Source organism: Stegodyphus dumicola, chromosome 7 (assembly GCF_044657685.1).
Source record: "Stegodyphus dumicola isolate Sdum_Otavi_A_Nest chromosome 7, ASM4465768v1".
Lineage (NCBI taxonomy): Eukaryota > Metazoa > Arthropoda > Arachnida > Araneae > Eresidae > Stegodyphus > Stegodyphus dumicola.
Genome location: NC_140774.1, coordinates 152,723,511 through 152,744,683, shown reverse-complemented (window position 1 = coordinate 152,744,683; position 21,173 = coordinate 152,723,511). Strand labels below are relative to the sequence as shown.

Below are 21,173 nucleotides of genomic sequence, written 5' to 3'. Positions count from 1 at the left end.
TTTTTTTTCTCTTTAGACTAAATATGCATAATTAATAACAGCTTTATTTATTTTCAGTACTTTAAACTATAGTTTTTAAATTTCTTTTTAGATTAAATATGCATAATTGATAATAGCTTTAATTGTAGGTTTTAAGTAATTAGACATAAATAAAAGTAAAGATATATATGTGGGTTAAAAAAAAAAGCATTTCTGATATCACATTTATTTCTGTTAAATCTCAGAGACATTGAAAATTGCCTCTGTCACGATAAATTAGGAAGCGGTTTTTCTGAACTTAAGTATAAATTTATTCATGTTTCACATTAAAAAATATAACCATTAACTTCTATGTCTCCAAGATATGCAAATGAAAGACAGTATAAAGTAGTTAATAAATGTGATAAAAAATATACTTAAATCTAATAACTTCCCATATTCATATCTAAAATGAAATAGCCTAACAAACAACATACATGACAGCGCCTTTTAAGAAAAAACATGAACTAGTGTTTGAAACTATAAATAGCAGAAGGAAGGTGACAGAACTAAAATTTCCAATTAATAAAAAAAATTGTGTTTTTTAAATATTAAGCAATTAAAAGTACAATAATTATGGATTGCAGTATTTGCTAGTAATGCTGATGTTTCTTAACACCATTTCTTTTGAACATATGCTAATGTATTTACTTATTTTTAGTTTCTACATTTTAGAATAGTGGTAGATTACAATGATTATTTCATGCACTTTTTATAATGAATAACTTTCCTTTTGTTACTGTGCAGAAATAATTAAAATAATGTAGTATATGATAGTAAGTTAAGTACGTTAAAGTAAGCTTTTTGTTAAATTGCACACGATGGAACTTTTTGTTTCTATTTATTATGAATTTCTTTGTTATCACAAGCACATAAAAAGTAAGCGAACAAAATAGAATATATTTAAATTTTATAAAAAATAAAACCTAATTTCCAACATTCATTTATTGAGATAATCTAATACACATACATAAACGGCAATATTTAAAAAATCACGAATTACGCAGTGTTTGGAAGAAATGAAAAGTAATACCAAATGAAAAGTAATAAAACTGCAATTTGCAATCAATAAAAAATATTTAGTGTTTTTTAATATTACACAATTAAATATCACATAATTATAGATTACAATATTTCATAAAAATGCTAATGTTTTCTTAACACTAGTTTTTCGATCATACATTTCATACACTGTTTAAAATAACCTTTTCTGCATACTGTACAAAAGACAACGTGTTATAGAATGTGCATTATTAATAATTTTAATAATTAATTAATTGCTTATATTATACATATGTCTAACTCATCTTCAGCAGCCATATTAAGTATTGGTACCAGTCCAATAATTTCTTTATATTTTGAAAATAATGAACATACCGTAATAGCTTGAATTGTTGTTGCTTCTGTATTAATTGCATTTTCAGCAAAACCAGAAATGGCCAAACCATTGTATGTTATTTTTGCTTTGATATGAATTAATTCCGAGAGCCAACTTTTTTAATATGAACACAGTAATCGATTAATATGAATGATATGGGATATAGCACTTAGGACACTATAACCGAAGCACAAAGCTAATAAGTGTATCCAAATATTGCACTGCTGGAACCACAGTGATTGGAGACAGACAGTATTTCCACAGAGACACTATTTCACGAACCACATAGACACTATATCACGAACATGGTATGGTATTCCACAGACCACTATAGACCACAAAAACACTATTTCATGAACACTAGATTCACGATTAGCATTGTAGCATTTCTTGTAGAGTAGATATTCACACACAAAATTAGCACAAATTCAGCATTCTTGCGATAATTTCATCTTAATTATGAAGCTTCCGAACAAAAGTTCACAGCAGTGGAATTTAACTTGCCGAAGGCAGTTGAAGTAAGTAGATACAGAACAATGAGAAGATTCACAATGCCTTCTTTGATTGACAATGCATTACATTTACTTTTAATATAAGCAATATTATTTATATCAGTCATTGCTTGATCCAATTTCAAACATAGTCAAGTCAGTCTTTTGAAATGCCTTACAGATGGCATCTTTACCAAATTACTTGAAAGAACTGCTCGAATCTGAATTAACAGCGCAGTTCCTTGTTCGAATTTGGCAGCTAGCCAAAGTGTGCATATCTTGAGATGTTTGTTTATATAAGCATCCAGTAAATAATGTACAGCTCTGCTTCTGACTGTCGATGAGTTTTCCGTCATATATTGGACAGCCGTGAATTCGTCCTTACTTCAAAAATAAGAAATAAAGTCATATTTCAGTAGTGAAATAATTGCTACCATGTGATTTGCATTGATTTCGGAAATATGATTTTTTAAAATATATAAAATGCATAACTTAATAACTTACTTTAAAATTAGTTTCATTTTTAAATATTTTTCTATAATGTTTATGAAAAATATTTTAAGTATTAATTATTTTAACAAAATTTTAACCAGTTATTTAGCGTGTATTTTTAGTACTAATTAAATTTAATAAATCAAAAGTATTTATATTAAATTTACATTTCATTAGATGTATCTGCCTTAGATTAATATATTTAGATGAAATAAAGTAATGAAACATACACAATATTGCAAAGTAAATCTTATTCGGACTTCTGATTCTTGAAAGGGCAGATTTAGTCTTTTTTCATTCTAAAAATAATGCTGATGAACTTAAAAAAATGCTAAAACGACCATGTCTAAAAGCGGTTATATCATGATCTGCGAGAGATGTCGACAAATTGCCAGGATACAACGGCAAATATTTTGCGTCTTCACAACATTGTAAAGACGTTGTAAAAGTTACTACGACCACTTTGCAACCTCTCGGACCAGTTTGCAACGTCGTGTGCTACTTGGGATATATAATCATTTGCAGTGAATTCATCGCGTATACAAGTAATAGCAATTTTTAATTAAATAAATTGGATTGAGCTAGCTTTTTTTAAAGTTTTTAAAATTGAGTATCAATTTAAGATTTAATTTCTGATTAAAGAAAATCGTAATCCTTAAGAAATGAAATGTTAGGATTATAATAATAATGATTTGCCTTTTTTCGAAGTGAACGAATGGGTAAAACAATTTTAAATGGGCCAAGAATCTGTAGAAGATGATTCTTGTGGAGGTGAACCGTTGGAGGTACTCACAGAAAATATTGCATACGCCCAGGAGGAAATACCATGTTTTTCCAAAATAAGACCGAACCTAAGAATAAAGCCCTAGCATGATTTTTTTTTTTAAGATATTGAATTTCCTACCCCACAAATAAATCCCAATTAAGAATGTGAAATTTATTTCCAAACAACTGATGAAGCGCAGACTGAATATATGTGCATACTTGATAATGAACAGATGTGGCTGTGACGGTTTAAAATCTTCATAATTCAGTATGTAACATCAGAGTGATAAACCTCTCATTTTAAGTAACACATTGCAACCCAAAATATTATGGAATAATGTAGAAATTGCTAAACCACTTATTTTGCCACTACCATTTTGGGTAGTCTAAGAACACTTTTTAAACTTGTGAGCCATGTGTTGATATCGTGAGATTAAATCATTCTTATTGGTGGACAGTTTTCGGGCTTAATTACGTAGCATTTCATGAACTTTTTTATAACGGTGTGTGAATATAGTATGTCTATTCCAAAATGAGGATTTTGAATGTGGAAACTTTTAACAGAATACTGAAGTTGCAATATCACCTTAGCTGTATTTGAGAATTAACTCTTTCTCATTTGCAATGCCTTTAGAAGATTCTTTTTGTTAACCTTGAGATATGAAAATTTTGCTACCCTGAAGATCATTGGAGACAAAGAATTCTGAAAACAGTGTCTCACAGTATAAATGCTGGGCAGTAGGACAATTTCAGTCAAGTCCATTTTATTGAAATGTTGCACATCTGAACATAAAGCCCATGGCCCACAATATGCTAAGTGGATGACGTGTGAAGTTTCATAGGTACAAGTATTATAATCCAATATTGAAGAATCAATCTTTTACCAATCTGAATTTGTTAAACCGTGGAGATCAGTTTAATAAATGACAGTTTTTTTATTAGTATGTATTTGCTTTGCTTCCTGGATCTCTGAATGTAATAAGTGGCTGAGTTTATTACCAGTGAATTAAATCAGCAGTGAGTATTGTATACTCAAAATTATTGCATAATGCATCTGAATACATTTAGTAATAATAATAGTAATAATAAACTAAGAATTTGATTCTTTATTTTAAAGTAATCCTAAAATTTTCTGTTAAAAATAATAAAATATATTTTTATTGTAAGCTTTAAGTAATTAAAAACTTTTCAGTAAACAGTTGTTAGAATTATACATGCTGATATAAAACAAATGTCAAATGCTAGTAGTGTATGCTGCCCCAAATCAGTTACAAATTTTTGCTACTTCTATGGTTATCTGCATAATGCCTCCTGTTGAAAAATTCTTAACTATTGGTGAGTAATTTTTCACCAGGCTAAGATGTAAAAAGAAATAGCCTTTTCCGAAAACAACAGTGCACTATGCATTACATAAAACAGCAACCAATTAACAAGATGAAAAATGCAAGAAACATCCATAGCATAAAACAGTTACTTTTTTTGCTCTGTCCTCCCCATATATACTTTGATCTGTTTCAGCTTAAAAAAAGGGACCTGTGAATTGCAGACCCTCGACACTGTGCACAACTTTGCACCATGCTTACTTTTCTTCCCATGTACCCAGCGATCTGTTTTCACTTAAAAAATCAGAGAATTGCACAAATTTGGCATTGTGCCCATTGTTGTTTTCTCATGCACACATCAGCCTATTTGGCATCATTGCACAATTCTTTACAACTCTCTCTCCCCCCAAAAAAAAGCGAGAGAGAGAAGGTGGAAATCAGATTTTGCCAGCTGTGCACACACCTATATATCTAGGTTGTCACATGAATAAATTTGGTGATGCCATGTATTATCTGTTAAGGCAACACAGTGCATTGCCTGAGTACTTTCAAAGGGGGTTTAGATAACCTGTAAGTACAATTTTTTTTTTTTTTTTAATATGCTGAAAATTGTGATAAATCAGATTTAATAACATCATCAGTATTTTAAAATGTCTTAACATGGGAAGTGATGGGTAATATAATATATATAAACACATTTATAGTTTAAAATTTTTAGTTAATTGGAAAATGAATTTAAAAAGAAAAGGTCCTAGGAAAATTTATTCTGATAAATGAGTTATTTTTTTTTTTTTTTCAGAAATTCTTAATTTTATTACCAATACATTATTACCATGTTATATAATTTTTAAAGATAAATCTGAATTTGGTTTATTTAACGTTAAAATCTAGATGAAATTACCAAATTAGAGTCCTTGCTATATTAGAGCTAGTAAATTAAAAGTATTCAAACATATAAATTTCTACTTCTGTGCTGTAGTAAAAAATTACAGATCTTATCATTATTCATAAAAATATTCAGATATTTTGGAATTAATAATTATTGACTGAGGTGTCATGTTAATATGGATTTTCCTTTCCATTTTTCTGTATTTATGTAGTTCTTAAGAACTGTATGCTTGTTAAATTGGCTATTTAACATTCTGAATATTAACAACTAACTTATTTGAATTATTAAAGTATTGTGAAATGCATTTTGCAAATTAGTAGATTTCTTATGTACGAGGTCTGTAAATAAAGTAATAGTAAAATGTGGTCTTACAGTGCCGTAACACAGAGAAGAATGATTAGGTCAACTTCTCATAATCTGAATTCAAGTTGCAGTTTGCAGAGCTCACATGTATTGTGCTATTCTATTTGTTGAAAAGTAAATTTTAAAATGCATCACAAAAATAAGTAATGTGAGTTCTCTGCAATGATGCACCATCAAGTTTTGTTTCAAACTAGGCACAATATGACTGTAACTTTTGCAAAAATTCAGCAAGTCTATGGAAACTGTTTTGTCAAAAATTGAGGTTTTTAGGAAGTTCAAAGCCTTTTCAAAAGAATGTAAATCAACTAAAGATGATCCTTGCTTTAGAAAGTTGTAAAATTGGGGGGGGAGAGAGGAAAATGGAGGCAAACTCAAGTGCTTTTTGGGATGAACCATTGTCTAACTGTAAGATAAATCGCAGAAAAGCTGAATTGGTTTGTATGAGGCTGATTGTCAAAGAATCTTTGAAGTTTCATCAGGACGTAATGAGCCTTTTAAACATGACACTTTTAGTAATGGCTTTTTGGGCTTGAAAAGCTTTCCCTGTTGTCCCTTAGCTGTTGGGATTTTTTCTGTTTCCCAGACTGAACACGTTTTTGAAAGATTATCATTTTGGAATGATGGAAACATTTTTAGATGATGGATAACCATTTTTAGAGTTTCAACCCTCTGCAATGAAGAGTAGCAGGTAATATAGCTATTATATCGAAGCTGAGGCAATGCATAGCTACCCAAGAGAACTATTTTTAGGAAGATCAAATTGATTTTTAATTTAAATCAAAATAAAAATACTCTAAAAAAGAAGATTTATTACTTTATATACAGGCATTGTAAAGAAAATTTATGAACTTGCAATTTGTGCCCAATAGTTTTTTATTCAGTTTTTAAAAACAGTGTGAAGAAGTACTCATCAAGATTTGCATTAAATTTTCAGTCTTTAAATGATTCGTCATGTACAGATGGTTTAGAAATAGTGAATATGGTACCAGCAAGACTTCAAAGGGACCTTCCTCCTACTGGTGAACTTAAAAGAAGGTATGCAATTCAAACTGGTTATTTATTATTATTATCATTGTTGTTTTTTGACTGAAATATCTTTTTTTGTAAAATTGGAATTTGATGCTGAAAGTGTGACCTGAGAACAGTCATACACTGCTCAACACTGAAAATATAACACCAAGAAGGAGTTGTCAGAAAGTGATGAAATTTAAAAAAAAGACAAGAGACAGCAAGCAGCAATAAGTGATCTTTATTTCAAAATGATAGTCAGAATACAGAGCGAGAACGGCGTCCGTTCAGTAGGATGTAGGACCACCGCGGACAGTGATGCACGAAGAAACACGCCTAGGCATAGAGTCAATAAGAGTGCGGATGGTGTCCTGAGGGATGGCTCTCCATTCAGTTTCAACCATTTGCCACAGTTCATCTTCTGAACGAGACGGGTGGAGTCTTCAAATGGCATCCAATCACATCCCATACATTTTCGATTGGAGGCAGGTCAGGAGAGTACAGTGGCCAGGGAAGCTTCTGGTATACCTTGCAGAGCATGTTGGCAGATGCGAGCATTGTGTGGTCGGGTGCTATCCTGCTGAAAAATTGCATTAGGCAGCCCTGAATGTAGGGGATTGCTACCAGCCACAGTACATTATCCAAGTATCATTGGTCCATCATAGTGCCCTGAATACGAATTAGAGGTGACCTGGAATAGTAGGCAATAGTGTCCCAAACCATTATGCCACGTTGTCGTGCGGTGGGGCGTTCCACAGTTGCTGTTGGATTAGATCTGTCTCCACTTTACGCCACACACGTATGCGGTGACTGTCACTGGATAAACAGAAGCGGGACTCGTCTGAGAACACGACGTTTCGCAATTCTGTCATCTACATCGCTCCAGTCCGGCACCATTCTAAACGTTGCCGTCTATGCTGTGGGATCAATGGTAGTCTTAACGGACACCATGAGTGCAGGCCACGTTCAACCGTTTGACGGGAAATGGTTCTGGTCAATATGGGAACATCCAGGGTATCTTGCACATGCTGCAGAATCGCAGTATAAGTGATTTGCGGGACCGCCACAGCTTGTCAGTGGCTGCGTCGATCTACGCGTGCTGACGTCACTCTGCCTTCACCTGCACTCCTCCTTCTTCCCACATTTCCTTGTTCCAACCATGTTCGCCATAGGCGATGCACCATGCTCGCATTCATGTGGGTATCAGCTGCGATTTGATGTAAGGACCAACCCGTCCTTCTCAGTCCGATCACCATAACGTAAAATCGTCTATCTGCTGGAAGTACCTTCGTTGACGGCAGCCTGGCATTCTCTCCTATTACACGTATTCTCCGGGACAAAACTTTCTTCGATAATTCGTCTGGCAGAAACAATGACACGAATATTGCCCATTCTGCACATTCCTTCCCATATATCTTACTTCACGTGCATCGGAGAGCTGCGCATTTCACATCATTCGCATAACTCAGTGACGTGTGTCTACTCTAAAATTTGCATAAATTTCTGACCACTCCTTCTTGGTGTTGCATTTTAAGTGTCAAGCAGTGTACAAACAGACAATGATGCGTTAGTATTTTAATTTGCAGCTATTATCTGCTTAATGAATGCTTGCCTTTAAAAAGAGGTTTATATGATAAGTAACCGATATACTGCCATGGCCATCTGTATTCAATAATGAGGTTTGTTTTCATTGGATAGTATCTTTCTGTGTACTAAAGAAAGTTCCCAAACATTTCTAATAATGTGCCAATGCAATTTCATCATGTTATCCAATGTATATATCTTAAATTTTATTAAGTTTTTTAAGCAGAAAAGTAAACAAAATTATCAAACAAAGTGTACTAAGAATAATTAAGAATAAATGTCCTCTGGGATTTATTGAATAATTAAGTGAATTTGCTACACAGTACAAGTAATACCATAATTAATTTACCTCTTAGCACAGCGAACGTACATTACGCGGATAGACTGGAATTTTCTCGAAACATACCTGGAAAACCTGGAAAAGTCAGGGAATTTCATTCTCCTGTTTGAGTGGCAACCCTGTGTTAAGTTGCAAATATATATATGCATATATGTTAATATCTGTTAACAGGGTTGCCACGCTACCTGGAAAACCGGAAAAAGTCAGGGAATTCGGAAACTGACCAAAAAATTCAGGGAAAAGTAAGGGAATTTAAGTGTTTTAGTCAAAATCTGGAAAAGTCAGGGAATTTCATTCAACGATCCTGCCAAAAAAGGCGAGTTTTGCACCGACGTCGGAGGAGATCACTTTTTTGACGAATTGTGTATCACGTAAGTGTCATTCGGGCAGCTGACATAGAGCCAATTTTCGCAGCTCCAATTTGATTGTCTTTTTAGAAAGGTAAAGCAAGTTTCCTGCAACTTTTGGTTTCCAGTAACCTCGAGAATCGCATGTGCAGTGCATGAACTAAAGAAAGTACCTGTTCTCGTATAAAACAAAATGGATTTAATCCTAGTATATGGTACCAAGAAGGTTAGAATAAAAAAAATATGTGTTGTAAAGAAGGAAAACCTTTCTGCAACAGACGTGGCTCGGTTCCATCATAGCGGGAAAGAGCTGTGCATGCGCGATATATCTGTCACCAAAGCTCGAAACCGGTGTCGAAGTTCGAAGGTCACGTTATCAAGAGTTCATAAAATGAATATCGTTTAAAATGTCTTTAAACTCTATAGGAAAAGAAAATATTTTTTGGCGCAAGTAAATTAATTCATGGATTACTTATTTTAGGGGGGGGAATATCTACGAAAATCCGTTTTTTAAATTATTGTGAAAAATCCAAGAAAAAACGTTTCTTCTTGGATTTTTCGCAATAATTTAAAAACGGATTTTCGTAGTTTTCTTTTTTGTCAAAGAACGTTTCTTCTTAATAGGCGTTTCTCAATTTCCTGTACACATCGCGGAGAGGGAAATTTTGGCTGTTCCGTCGTCAAATTCCTTGGCAAATTTTCCCTCCGCTTTTTACATAGACGTTCTTTGGTCAGAATAATCTCCATGTATGCTACAGCGGGATTTGGCGACATGATGATAAGCAGTAAACGGGTCATTTTGTTCTTGGCGACAATTTTCAAAATCATGCGAAGGCCATATCGTATACTAGGATTTTACTGCAATTTTTTTTTTCTTTTTCTTTTTAATAAATACCTTGTCATTTTGCAGTAAAAAAAAAAAAAAAAATAGTAATCAATCATCTAGGATAACCATGTAATATAACTATATTCGCTAAAATATCATTGATTATTCTAATTAAATTTTTAAGTAATTATCTTTATTTTTATGTTATTCATATCATTTAATGTTGCTTCTTCCCTCTAAATTTATGTATCATTAATAAATAATATTTCCAAATTTCAGGAAATTTTCTCTGACATAATCCTGAAATTAATTCTAGCAGTATGATGACATCATGAAATTTAATGCACATAGTTTTCCTTATGTATGCTGCGAAATAAATATAAAATACCTCAATTTAGTAAAAAAATATCATTAAATAGATTTCTTTCTTTCGTTTAGCTGCAGGATGTCTGCAAAAAAAGCCTTATGTTATTCCAGATTGGGCAGATTCTAAATCTTCAGTGGAGAAAACAACTCCTATTATAATTATATTTGTGTTTTCAAGTGTTAAGCTGCCTTTTAAGAATACACCTCACACAAATTAAATTTACCTAAAATGTAACCTAACTTTTAGCATTGCGTTGTGATTTATAAGAACCGGATTATCCTCGTGTTGAACTGGGGATGATCATGAGTAATAATTAAATAAAACGTACATTTGTTATCCAATGTATATATCTTAAATTTTATTAAGTTTTTTAAGCAGAAAAGTAAACAAAATTATCAAACAAAGTGTACTAAGAATAATTAAGAATAAATGTCCTCTGGGATTTATTGAATAATTAAGTGAATTTGCTACACAGTACAAGTAATACCATAATTAATTTACCTCTTAGCACAGCGAACGTACATTACGCGGATAGACTGGAATTTTCTCGAAACATACCTGGAAAACCTGGAATTTCATTCTCCTGTTTGAGTGGCAACCCTGTGTTAAGTTGCAAATATATATATGCATATATTAGAGAGCATTTTTTATTCATTTGCATTTGCAAGCATATTATGAAACTGCTAGCATTGTAGCAGGCTATCATGAGCTTTGAATTACACTTTTTCTTTTAAAGAATTTAAAATCTGCACATTTTTTCAATATAAATGGTGCAGTTCCAGCTGCCAGTCAAAATAAGAATCAAAATTATTTTATCCACCTCTTTGTAAGTCTTTAGGTGCAGAATGTCCTCAATTATAGAAATGTATTCAGTTGAAAAAAGCATATTATTTGTGTATACTGGATATCATTGCAAGTATAGACTTATAATCCTCTTTTCACAATCTTAGACTGATAAGTTGAAACTAACATTTTGCATACCTTCTTAGAATAAAAAATGAACCTACATATATATAGTTTTCACCGATATACATCAAAGTCTGACTAACATGATTTGGTATGATACTTGCAAAGAAGTATGATTGTGATGTTTATACTTATCAAATGAATGTTTAATCAATTATTAATTTAATCATTCAATAATTTTTACCAATTGTTAAAACGTTCAAGCAACTAAATTCTTCAAATATTACTTTGTTATTACTTTGTTATTCTAATTGCTCCTCATTGTCCTCTTACTGCTCCTACAGCCAGCAATGTCCCTGTTTGATCTCCTTAATATTCATTCACTAAAGGACAGCAGTGGCCATGTTAAAAAGTTGTTATGTGAATATCTCATGCTCGCAGTTAATCATATTTTGGCTAGGGAACTGTAGTGAGTTCAGAAAAGATCATTAATTTTAAATAATTGTTACTGCATAAAAATAAAGATCTATCTGGTCTGGTAATTAAATCATATTGTTTAGATTTATGCTAAAGATTTTGGAATTAATCATTTTTAAGTTTTCAGTTTTTTAAGGTATTTCAAAGTATGTTTGGTAGCTATTATTTAAAAAATAGTTGACATGCATAACTTGATATTTGTATTATAATGCCACAAAGATTTGTTTTTAAAATTTCGTAATTTATGTGTGAAAATTCATAGTATGCACTTGGCAGTCAAAAAGACTGTTGTTTGATTTTTTTTTTTTGAAGTAATTTGGTTCTTAAATTTTTTATTTCTTTTTGTAGTATTTGAAGTTCTACATTGTATTTTATTCTTACAGAAGCTGTGAATTTTATTTTATCAACCATTAAAAATTTAAAGCTAAGTGTGCTTTTGTGTAGTTAACAACAGGGTTTTTTTTTTTTTTTTTTTTTTTATATGACATTTGGCTTAGTAATGCAGAAGCTTTAATGCTTTTGCAAGACAACACCCCATCAAGCCCCGTTCACATGCAACGCTTCTTCGCACAGCTGCCGTTAGCAAGAGGAGAAAAAGGAGACATGAAAGAGTTTCGTAATTAGGACCCGTTCAGAAGACCACCATTTTCCTTCTCTTTACACATAAGCCTCTGTGAACAATCACATCTTCGAATTGGCAGATTTCTAATACAGTCAAAAGTCTTGAATCCGGACTCGTCGGGAATTCGGCAATTCCGGATTATCAGTTTTTCCGGATTACAGATCAGCAGTTTTAACCTTTTCCCATGGGCTATAGGGTCCAATTTCGAATGTATTTTGGCCATTTAGTCACTTATTTTAACTTAAAGGAACAGAAAAACAAATCGACAGGGTCTTGCACTTCCTAATCCATATTAAGGAGTAAATTTTAAATCTTCATAGTTTACTGAAATTTCTTGAGACACATTTAAAGTAGTGAACGTGCGGGACATATATGTCTCAGCCCCCGGGAAAAGGTTAATCTGGTAAGATGGCATGCGGAAATTATAAAATTAAAATTATGAAACCATAATTTATGAAATAAAGAGCAATTATGATCTAAAGGGTATCAAAATGTGCACACAGACACACACACACACACAAAAAAAAAAGCTTTATATTTATTTGTTTACTTTATTAAACATTTCTTTCAACGCACGTATGCGTAAAGCATACATTATAGTCGAAATTAGAAAATTGCAACCAGAAAGCTGTTTGATGTGTATTCGTGATATTTATATTGACGAGGAATTTGATTTAAATCATATCAGAGTACATCAAGATGAAATACTACATTTAGTAAGGAATTATAAGCCGAATAATATAAATAAAAACATCTGCCCTGAAGATGAGGATAGTGTTGACAGATCAACTTCCAGTTCATTGCGTGCCGCGATGACCCCCCCCCTCGCAGAGTAGCGGGAAATTGATAAACGTATTGCCTTTATCCATTTTTTGCAGCAATTCCACTTTTTGTTTGATGGACATCGAAACATGCTTTCGCTTTGTAGATGCTTTGGTAGCTCCAGAATCGGAAATTCTTTTTGACATAATCAAAAGTTCAAGCTCACTTTTATAAAATTGCTCTAACAGTTTGCAAAAAATAATAAGCCGGATCCAATTAGAAGATTAAGGAACAACACAATCTGCAACATTAACTGAAATACATAATTAGATAATTTTAGCTTAGCTTATGCCGTCCGTTATACATTAAACGTGCATGCGTAAACGTATTATGCACATGCGTAGACGTATTATGCGCATGCGTTAATGCATTATGCGTTGACGCATGCGCAGAAAGTTTGTAGCTTTGAAAGTCCGGATTACGGACGTCCGGATTAAAGACTTTTGACTGTACTGTTTACACATTTTTAACGTTTTTTACTGTTGTTAATTTTGTAATCTGTACTTTCGCAACTGGTACCTGAAAAATATGTGGTTTTTAATTATTATTATTTTATAAGCTGTTATTTAGTTCACTCTTGATGCTTGTCGCTATGGTTAAAAGATGGTCATGGATTTTTAAACTGCATAGAACTCAATCTTTGTACATACATTGCTTGTGAATGTTGTTTCACGCTTTTGATTTTTAGAGGATTAGATTTTTTTCAAATTTAAAGGTGAAATTCAAATTTGCAAATATTAACAAATAAACTGAGAATCTCAGAATATTATAGTTTGCACCATAACACACTGTGGAGGAAAAAAAATTAAATGAAATTTTTAGCGTAATTTTTTAAAAAATATTGTGAGAATTTATGAAAATCATTCATATTTTTAGACTTTTTGATGTCCATTAATTTTAAAATTTCATATCTAAAAATATATCGGTTACAAACTTTCGACATTTTCACAGCTTATAAAACAAACTTTTCGCATTTAAAAAAGATGATAAAGGAAAGTAATTGGATGATCTTTTTACTTTTTTGAAAGATATGGAATGAAGCAAAATGGTAAAATATTGGTTCTTCTTGGGCATCAATTCGAAACATCAGTTTCAAACTAATAATCTCGTTATAACACACTATTTTTTAAAATTATTTATACTTTATAAGTTGTTATTGTTGCCAGTTGTTAGTTCAGCATGAGATTGGAGATATTTCTGAGTTAACTTTCTCTTAAGATGCGTTTTGCATTCCGTTGTGTTTAACGTTCTTATTAGATTGAAGAATAATTACTGATTATACTTAGTGATATTCTAAACACTTGTATGAGTATTTCTGTGGAAAATTCCAGAACTTTGAAGTGTTTCTGTTGATAAAATAAATTAAGCTATCATCGGATTTGAGTGCAATGACAATCATTTACGAACTATTATCAATCTATTACAAACCCGTACGCACGCAACAATGTTATAATTAATTAATGTATTAAAATTGTTTTGAACATGTTTTACAAAACAAAAAACAGGTAAAGAAAAATTCTGTTTGCGTTTAATGATTTTTTGCAATTTTTCTGGCCACATAAGGTTTTAAAAAAAGGTTTGTAATTTATGTTTATATTTACCAATTGAATAAATAGCACTAGGTATATATGTACATATTGAAATTCAGTAATAAAATTTGAAATTATTAAATGTCTATTTAGACAGTTTGTGTTCTTTAAACTGCAAATGCAAACTGAGAAAACTTTTGCATTTTTTCGATAAATCCTTTTACTTATAGTCCTAAAACATATACAGGTATGGACTAAATTATTTATTATTTTTACTGCTTTTTTAAAATTATATATTTTATAGAAACAAGAATGGGTTTTGCAAAATACTGACAAGAGAAATTATTTGAAATGAAAATGTGACTCAGATCATATTTGTTTTAAAGATTTTAGATAAAAGAGTATTTTTATTTTTTTCTCAGAAACTGATTCATTGATTTCAAAATCATTCCCTGAAGTTATTAAGAACACTAGTAAATACAATAAAAAAAAACTGGGGGAGACATGAAAATTGTAGGAGAAGAAATACATTTTAATTGTAAAATTTTTCTTCAAAAATTTAAATTAAAAAAAAAAATACTAGCAAAAACTTTTTTTCAGCTTAAAATTATTTTGTCTCACAAAACCATTTAATAATATTCATAAAAAGTAGATAAAAATGCTTAATTTTTTTAAAAATCATTCAAAAGGTACCGAGTCCCTTGTTGCATTGAAGCCGATATGCACTTGTCTTAACTTAAGTTTTAATTTGAAGGATATTTCTGGAATACCTAGCATCAGATAACCTTGTCTGTATTTGTCTATAATTTCCATATCTTGTACAGTTCTAATTTTTGGGGGAATGCTATCACATCCCCAGACATCTATCAGCGCGATTGTTTCACTGACAGTCCAGCGAGCAGGAACTAAAATTAAGTGAACCGCGCAGTGTAGTACGAGAAATCTCCCCATTTGCCCTGCTCCTGAGAGGTAAGGAACATTCAATCAAGTTCTACCTCCAATTCGGCGAGGCAGTTAATGCTTGTTCCCATATGAATGGGACATGTTGGAAGAACTGGTTTTCACTACTGGTCGAATCTGCTCTTGTGAACAGGGCTTTAGTGTGAGTGTGATATGACATCTGTGAAAACCTGCCTATGAAATTTAGTGATTCAATTACCAAAAACTTGTCAATTGAAGCTCATTCTGATGGAACTTTCTTCTTGTGTTGGTATAATGTGGATGAAAATAATAGGTGAAAGCCTAAAGATAGAATGCCCATTGAGATATGCTTGAATAAATAATTAAATAAAATGTCTATAATCATATTCGTATGAGAAGGTCAAAGAAAAATGTGCTGGAATAAATAAATTAAATAAGATTATAGTGAAAGGTTCTATAATCATATTCATATGAGAAGGTCAATAAAAATTCTCTGCGTTCCAAGTATTCATGTCAGAATTAATGGCGGAATCTGCAGATCCATTGAGAATACACTAGCATTTGCTGAAAATGTGAAATTCCAGACTTCATCATAGCTTCAGATGATTTGGAAAGAATTTTAAATACACTAACCGATTGTGATATTTTAGTCACTAAATGTATACCAATAAAATAATTATGAATAGAAAGTAGAGTCTACTCATTAATCATTAAATATTGAATAGAAAGTTATAATTTGTGGCATTTTAACGGTAACTGAGCTTTTAAAATATTATTTTCTTTCTAATTGTTTGTTTAATTGCAATATTTCATATGCATAAAACTGCAATTTAAACTGTAAAGAAACTGCATGTAAGTAACTAATTGTTTCTTTATCTCAGTCAGAGTATAGTTCTGCTCATGCTTGTATGCAGAGCATGCTTCTGGCATCTTGGTTTTGTTAAATATAAAAATTGTTATATAGTGAAGGTGACTAGTGATTTAATTATTTAAGGGGATTAGTTATCTACCAGTATAATGATGTATATAATGACCTAGTACACTGTAGTTGGTAGTGTATCCAATATACTGAAGATTCATTGAACTAATATCAGATATGACAGTATGTCAGAGAAATAAATATATATATAAAATTTCATACAATAATTTGGAATTCTAAATGAGTTCAGAATGAATTTTCAAAAGAGTTGTATTCCAAATCTTGTTTTTACATTTGATAGTAAATATTTTCTTGCAATTCCAGACAGCATTTCATTCAGTGCCAAATAGAATCAGACAAATTTCATTCACCATTTTTTGCCAAGCAATATATGGCAAAGTATACTATGTATCTCAATAAAAACTTGTAAAGGGTGCGTGCTTTATCAATTTTAAAATCATTACAATAAAAGCCTGACTATCCAGCATTTAACTAAATGAAAAGCTCAAGTAACCAGAATATTTTTGAATTTTTAGATGTAAAATTAAGCAAATTTTTTAACTCCCCTGTAAAGCACAAATAAGTCTGTGGTTTAAGTCGAACAAAAACTGTTGTCAAGCAGTGCAGTAGAGTGCCAATAATGGCTTGCATAACGTTTTGGCTTTATGTGAATCTGATTAATTCTCAATAAGTTGGTTTAATTTTTGTAAACATGTAGAGACAGTAATTATTTCAAAGCAAGAGACATGAAAAATTGGCAATGCCCTCACCACGACTCGAACCACGGACCTCTCGAATACACACCGAGTGTCCACGAAGGCATGCTAAGAACACAGGAGAAATACCTTATAAACAATGATGTAAGTTTACTGCTGTTTATCCATTTTCCAGTGGCATTTTGTAAAAATGATTAAAATTTTGGATTTAGCTTTATAAAACCTGCATGCAGTAAAATATTTTCAAAATTATAGGATCCTGACATCAAGAAAAGTTTGACTTGCATGAAAATGGATAAACACTGGCTGTGCAATGTGAAAAAATTATGACAAGCAACTTTTCATTTTTTTATATGTTATGTCTGTAGCTTCTATATCTCGATTAATCTAACCAAATAAAGAATGATATTATCCTTCAAACTTCTCCTGGAATCATTGCCGCAAGTTTGGCAAGATCTACATCAATTTTGGTGGTCGACAGAATTTTATAATCTGTATTATGTTTTACTTTGGCGATTATGCCTGAAATGTTATTTTTCTTTTAATCTCGCATTATTCAATCAATTGAATTATGCGATCATTCTCATGATCAAGGTAGAGTTGAGTAACAAATAAAACGACTCTTTTTGTAGTTTTAAACTGGAATTTTTTCCCATTCATTTGGCTTTTTTACTGTCAACTGCATTTTTTTATGCATTTAATGATCCGGAATTTTTGCATATCTGAAATCCGGCATTTACTGGATAGTTGAACATTCATTTGCATAATCTATGTATGTTGAAATAGGTAATTTAATGTAAAATGGTGAAAATTTTAAAATGATTGCAAACAAACAATGGAAAAGCTTTGTGGTTCATGTTAATTTTTTCGTTATTTCTTTGTGGAAATTTACTGATAAAATTCATCAAATTAATGCTGATGATTTATTTACTTTAATAAGAACTCGTAACATAATAAGTTGAAAGTTTAAAAAAAAAGTATTTTTAATTTATTTTAATTTTATTATATATATTGTTACGAAATGTACAGGCACGATAAGATGGCTTCCCTGCGAAGCAGTTGTAGGGTTGCTACATTTGGCGAGAAATCGGCCATTCGGCAACATTTGGCGACAAAATTGGCAATATGCCATGGACGGATGGAGAACCTTCTGTTACGAATTCTGCTTTTAGCCCAGAATGTTCTCGAACACGAGTCAAAAGCTATATAAACCCTGCTGGTATGCAGTCAGTTAGTGTCTTAGAGTGGGCCTCGTCGAAAGTGCTAGTTAGTTAGTATCAAGTTAGTGTCTCATGAGTCAATCCCTGTGGAGTCGATCGAGTTGTCAGCCAGCCAGCCAGCGAGTGCCAAGTCGGTCGTAGAGTGCACTGAGTCTCGTAATGTTTCTCAGTTATTGCATTGTCAAGAGAGCGTGTTGAACTCCGGGAACGACTGGACCTAAGAGTCGGGAGCTGTGCTGTGTGTTACGTGGAGTTCCGAGAACGACCGAGCAGAGTTGGGAGCTGTACCCTGGTGCTTTGCAGTGAAGCTGTCTTCACCGTGATAGCCAGATAACCTGAAGCTGTGTCGCTGATCGTGTTAGCGTGTTTATAGTAGCTCATCGACGACTGTAAAACGTGTTTTGGAGCTGTCCTGACAATACCGGCTAATAAAGTGTGTTTCGTTACTTCATCAAGTAGTGTCGTCATTATTCACTCCAAATCTGTATGAACGTGAAGGAAGAAAATAACATAACAACTGGTGCCAAAAGAAAAACGCAACAACTGGTGTCAGAAGTGGGATTTACGAGTGAATGCCAGTTACCTGCCTGCAGAGGAAGGCCATGGCAGAGGAAACGAAGACTTCTTAGCCGAGATAAAAGCCGGATATGCAGAGATAAAAGCAGGATATGCGGAGATAAAAACCGGATGTGCTGAGATAAAAGCCGGATATGCTGAGATAAAAGCTGGATGTGCTGAGATAAAAGCCGGATATGATGAGATGACAGCTGAGATCAAAGCCGGACTAGAAGAGAAGAAAGACCGATGAGAAGAGATAAATGTCAGCCAGGAAAAGGTGCGAGAGCAACTCCAACATGCGAAAGTGGAGCTTACAGAAAAAACTGGAGCCATAAAAGACGATGTGGATGTGAGAGAAGTAGCTTCTGAAGAATCAAAGGCTGAAGAAATGAAGGTTGTAGCAGGGGCGTAGCTAGAGGGGGGCAAGGGAGGGCATCTGTCCCCGGGCGCACAATCCAAGGGGCGCTAAACTGATGTTACGACATTTTAGAATTAAATGTTTTCCATCCTTGGCAAGCAGTAGGGGGCGCGAAATCTTCAGTTGTCCCTGGGCGCTGAAAACCCTAGCTACGACTCTGGGTAGTAGCTAATGAACTGTCTGAGAAAGATAAAAAATGAAGGTTGAAACATCTAACGGGATTAAAGAAAGAGAACGAAAACACGAAGAAATAAAAGACGCGAAAGAAGCTTTTGATTCTCAAATGCCTGAAGTGGAAGAAAGTGAAAATGCGACTGTTAAGTTCGTCGAAACTGATAGTGAAATTACAAAGTTGCAGTTAGCAAGAATTGAACTATCTGAAAATGCATGTGATACAGAGATGGAAGAAGCTGATGCACAGCTTACGCAGAGTGCACCAATACTGCAAGAAGATTCTCCCATTTCACAAACTGAGTATGTGTCTCCTAATACAAGTTGTGCAGGCACGAACTTGATTTTAAGCAAGGATACTTGTGTTTATGAAGAATCGGATTCCGTTCATGACCCTGATGCAAACATCGGAACTGTCTTTCAAGAAATAGAGGTAAATAAGCATGTACCACCTTCTAAAAATACCAAGGTAAATTGTAGGCATGCTGCAAATGAACTACAAAGTGGTAAACAAACTGTTTCCGATCTTCCTATGGATGAAAAGTCTGAAAGGACTGAATCTTCAGACTGTGATATGCAAAACAGAAATGCATCTGAGAAGTGCAGTGGAAAAGTATTTTATTAATGAAAAGACTTAGACTGAAATTCATTCTTAACTTTAATTTGTATAATTTAAAATTGTGATGTATTTAATTTGTGTATGTAACTTGTACATAGTGTAAATATTTGTTTCTTTAGTTATGTTATCTGTATGTTTTAAAGCGATTTGATTGTATCGAATTTGGCTTCTGACCAAGGGTTGTACTGCCCGGGTCGTGCAGTCCTTGGGAGGGGGCAGTGTTACGAAATGTACAGGCGCAATAAGATGGCTTCCCCGCAAAGCAGTTTTAGGGTTGCCATAAAATGACACGGGGAGGCAGGATTGCTACATTTGGCGAGAAATTGCCAATTTGGCGATGACAATTGCCGATATGCCGTGGATGGATGGAGAACCTTTTGGAACGAATTCTTACCGGTTTAGTCCAGCATGTTCTTGAACACAAGTCGAAAGCTATATAAACCGGTCTGCAGTCAGTTAGTGTCTCAGAATGTGCCTCGTTGAGAGGGCGAGTGTGTGTGCCTCGTCTAGTAGCACCAAGCTGGTCACCGAGTGAATCGAGAGAGTCTTTTAGAGCATCGTCGAGTTTTGTTTTAGACTGTGCTGAGTCGAGAGCTATACTCTTGTGTATCGTCGAGTGCATCGCATGGAGAGTCTCCAGAGTACGTGGAGTTCCGAGAACGACCAAGCAGAGTTGGGAGCTGTACTCAGATCCTTTGCAGTGAAGCTGTGTCCACCGTTATTGCCTAACAGTGTGAAGGCTGTGTCGCTGATCATGTCAGCGTGTTTGTAGTAATTCATTGACAACTGTAAACATATTTTGGAGCTGTTCTGACAATACTGGCCAATAAAGTGTGTTTTGATACTTCATCAAGTAGTGTTGTCGTTATTCACTCCAAATCCACATGAACCCCGTACGAATGTGAAGGAAAAAAATAACGTAACAACTGGTGTCAGAAAAGAGAAAAACGCAACAATATATATATATATATATATATTTATGTAATGGCGAAAAATAACTGCTTGATCTAAGTAAGAAAATTTCTTGGTATGCAGTGCTTAAATGTGAGAATAAATGTAAATGTGCTTAAATGTGGGAGGTTTTA

At 33.2% G+C, this 21,173-nt stretch overlaps 1 protein-coding gene across 9 annotated transcripts in view; it reads left to right on the top strand.

Moving 5' to 3' along the window:
- The window catches only part of egg (SET domain bifurcated histone lysine methyltransferase eggless), a 318,317-nt gene that overhangs the window by 193,211 nt on the left and 103,933 nt on the right, over window positions 1-21,173 (top strand). For all 9 annotated transcript variants that reach the window (XM_085820928.1, XM_085820924.1, XM_085820920.1 and 6 more), the window contains one exon: window positions 6,653-6,753. In XM_085820928.1, the coding sequence (XP_085677054.1) occupies window positions 6,653-6,753 (101 nt within the window). The remainder of the gene's footprint in view (window positions 1-6,652; window positions 6,754-21,173) is intronic.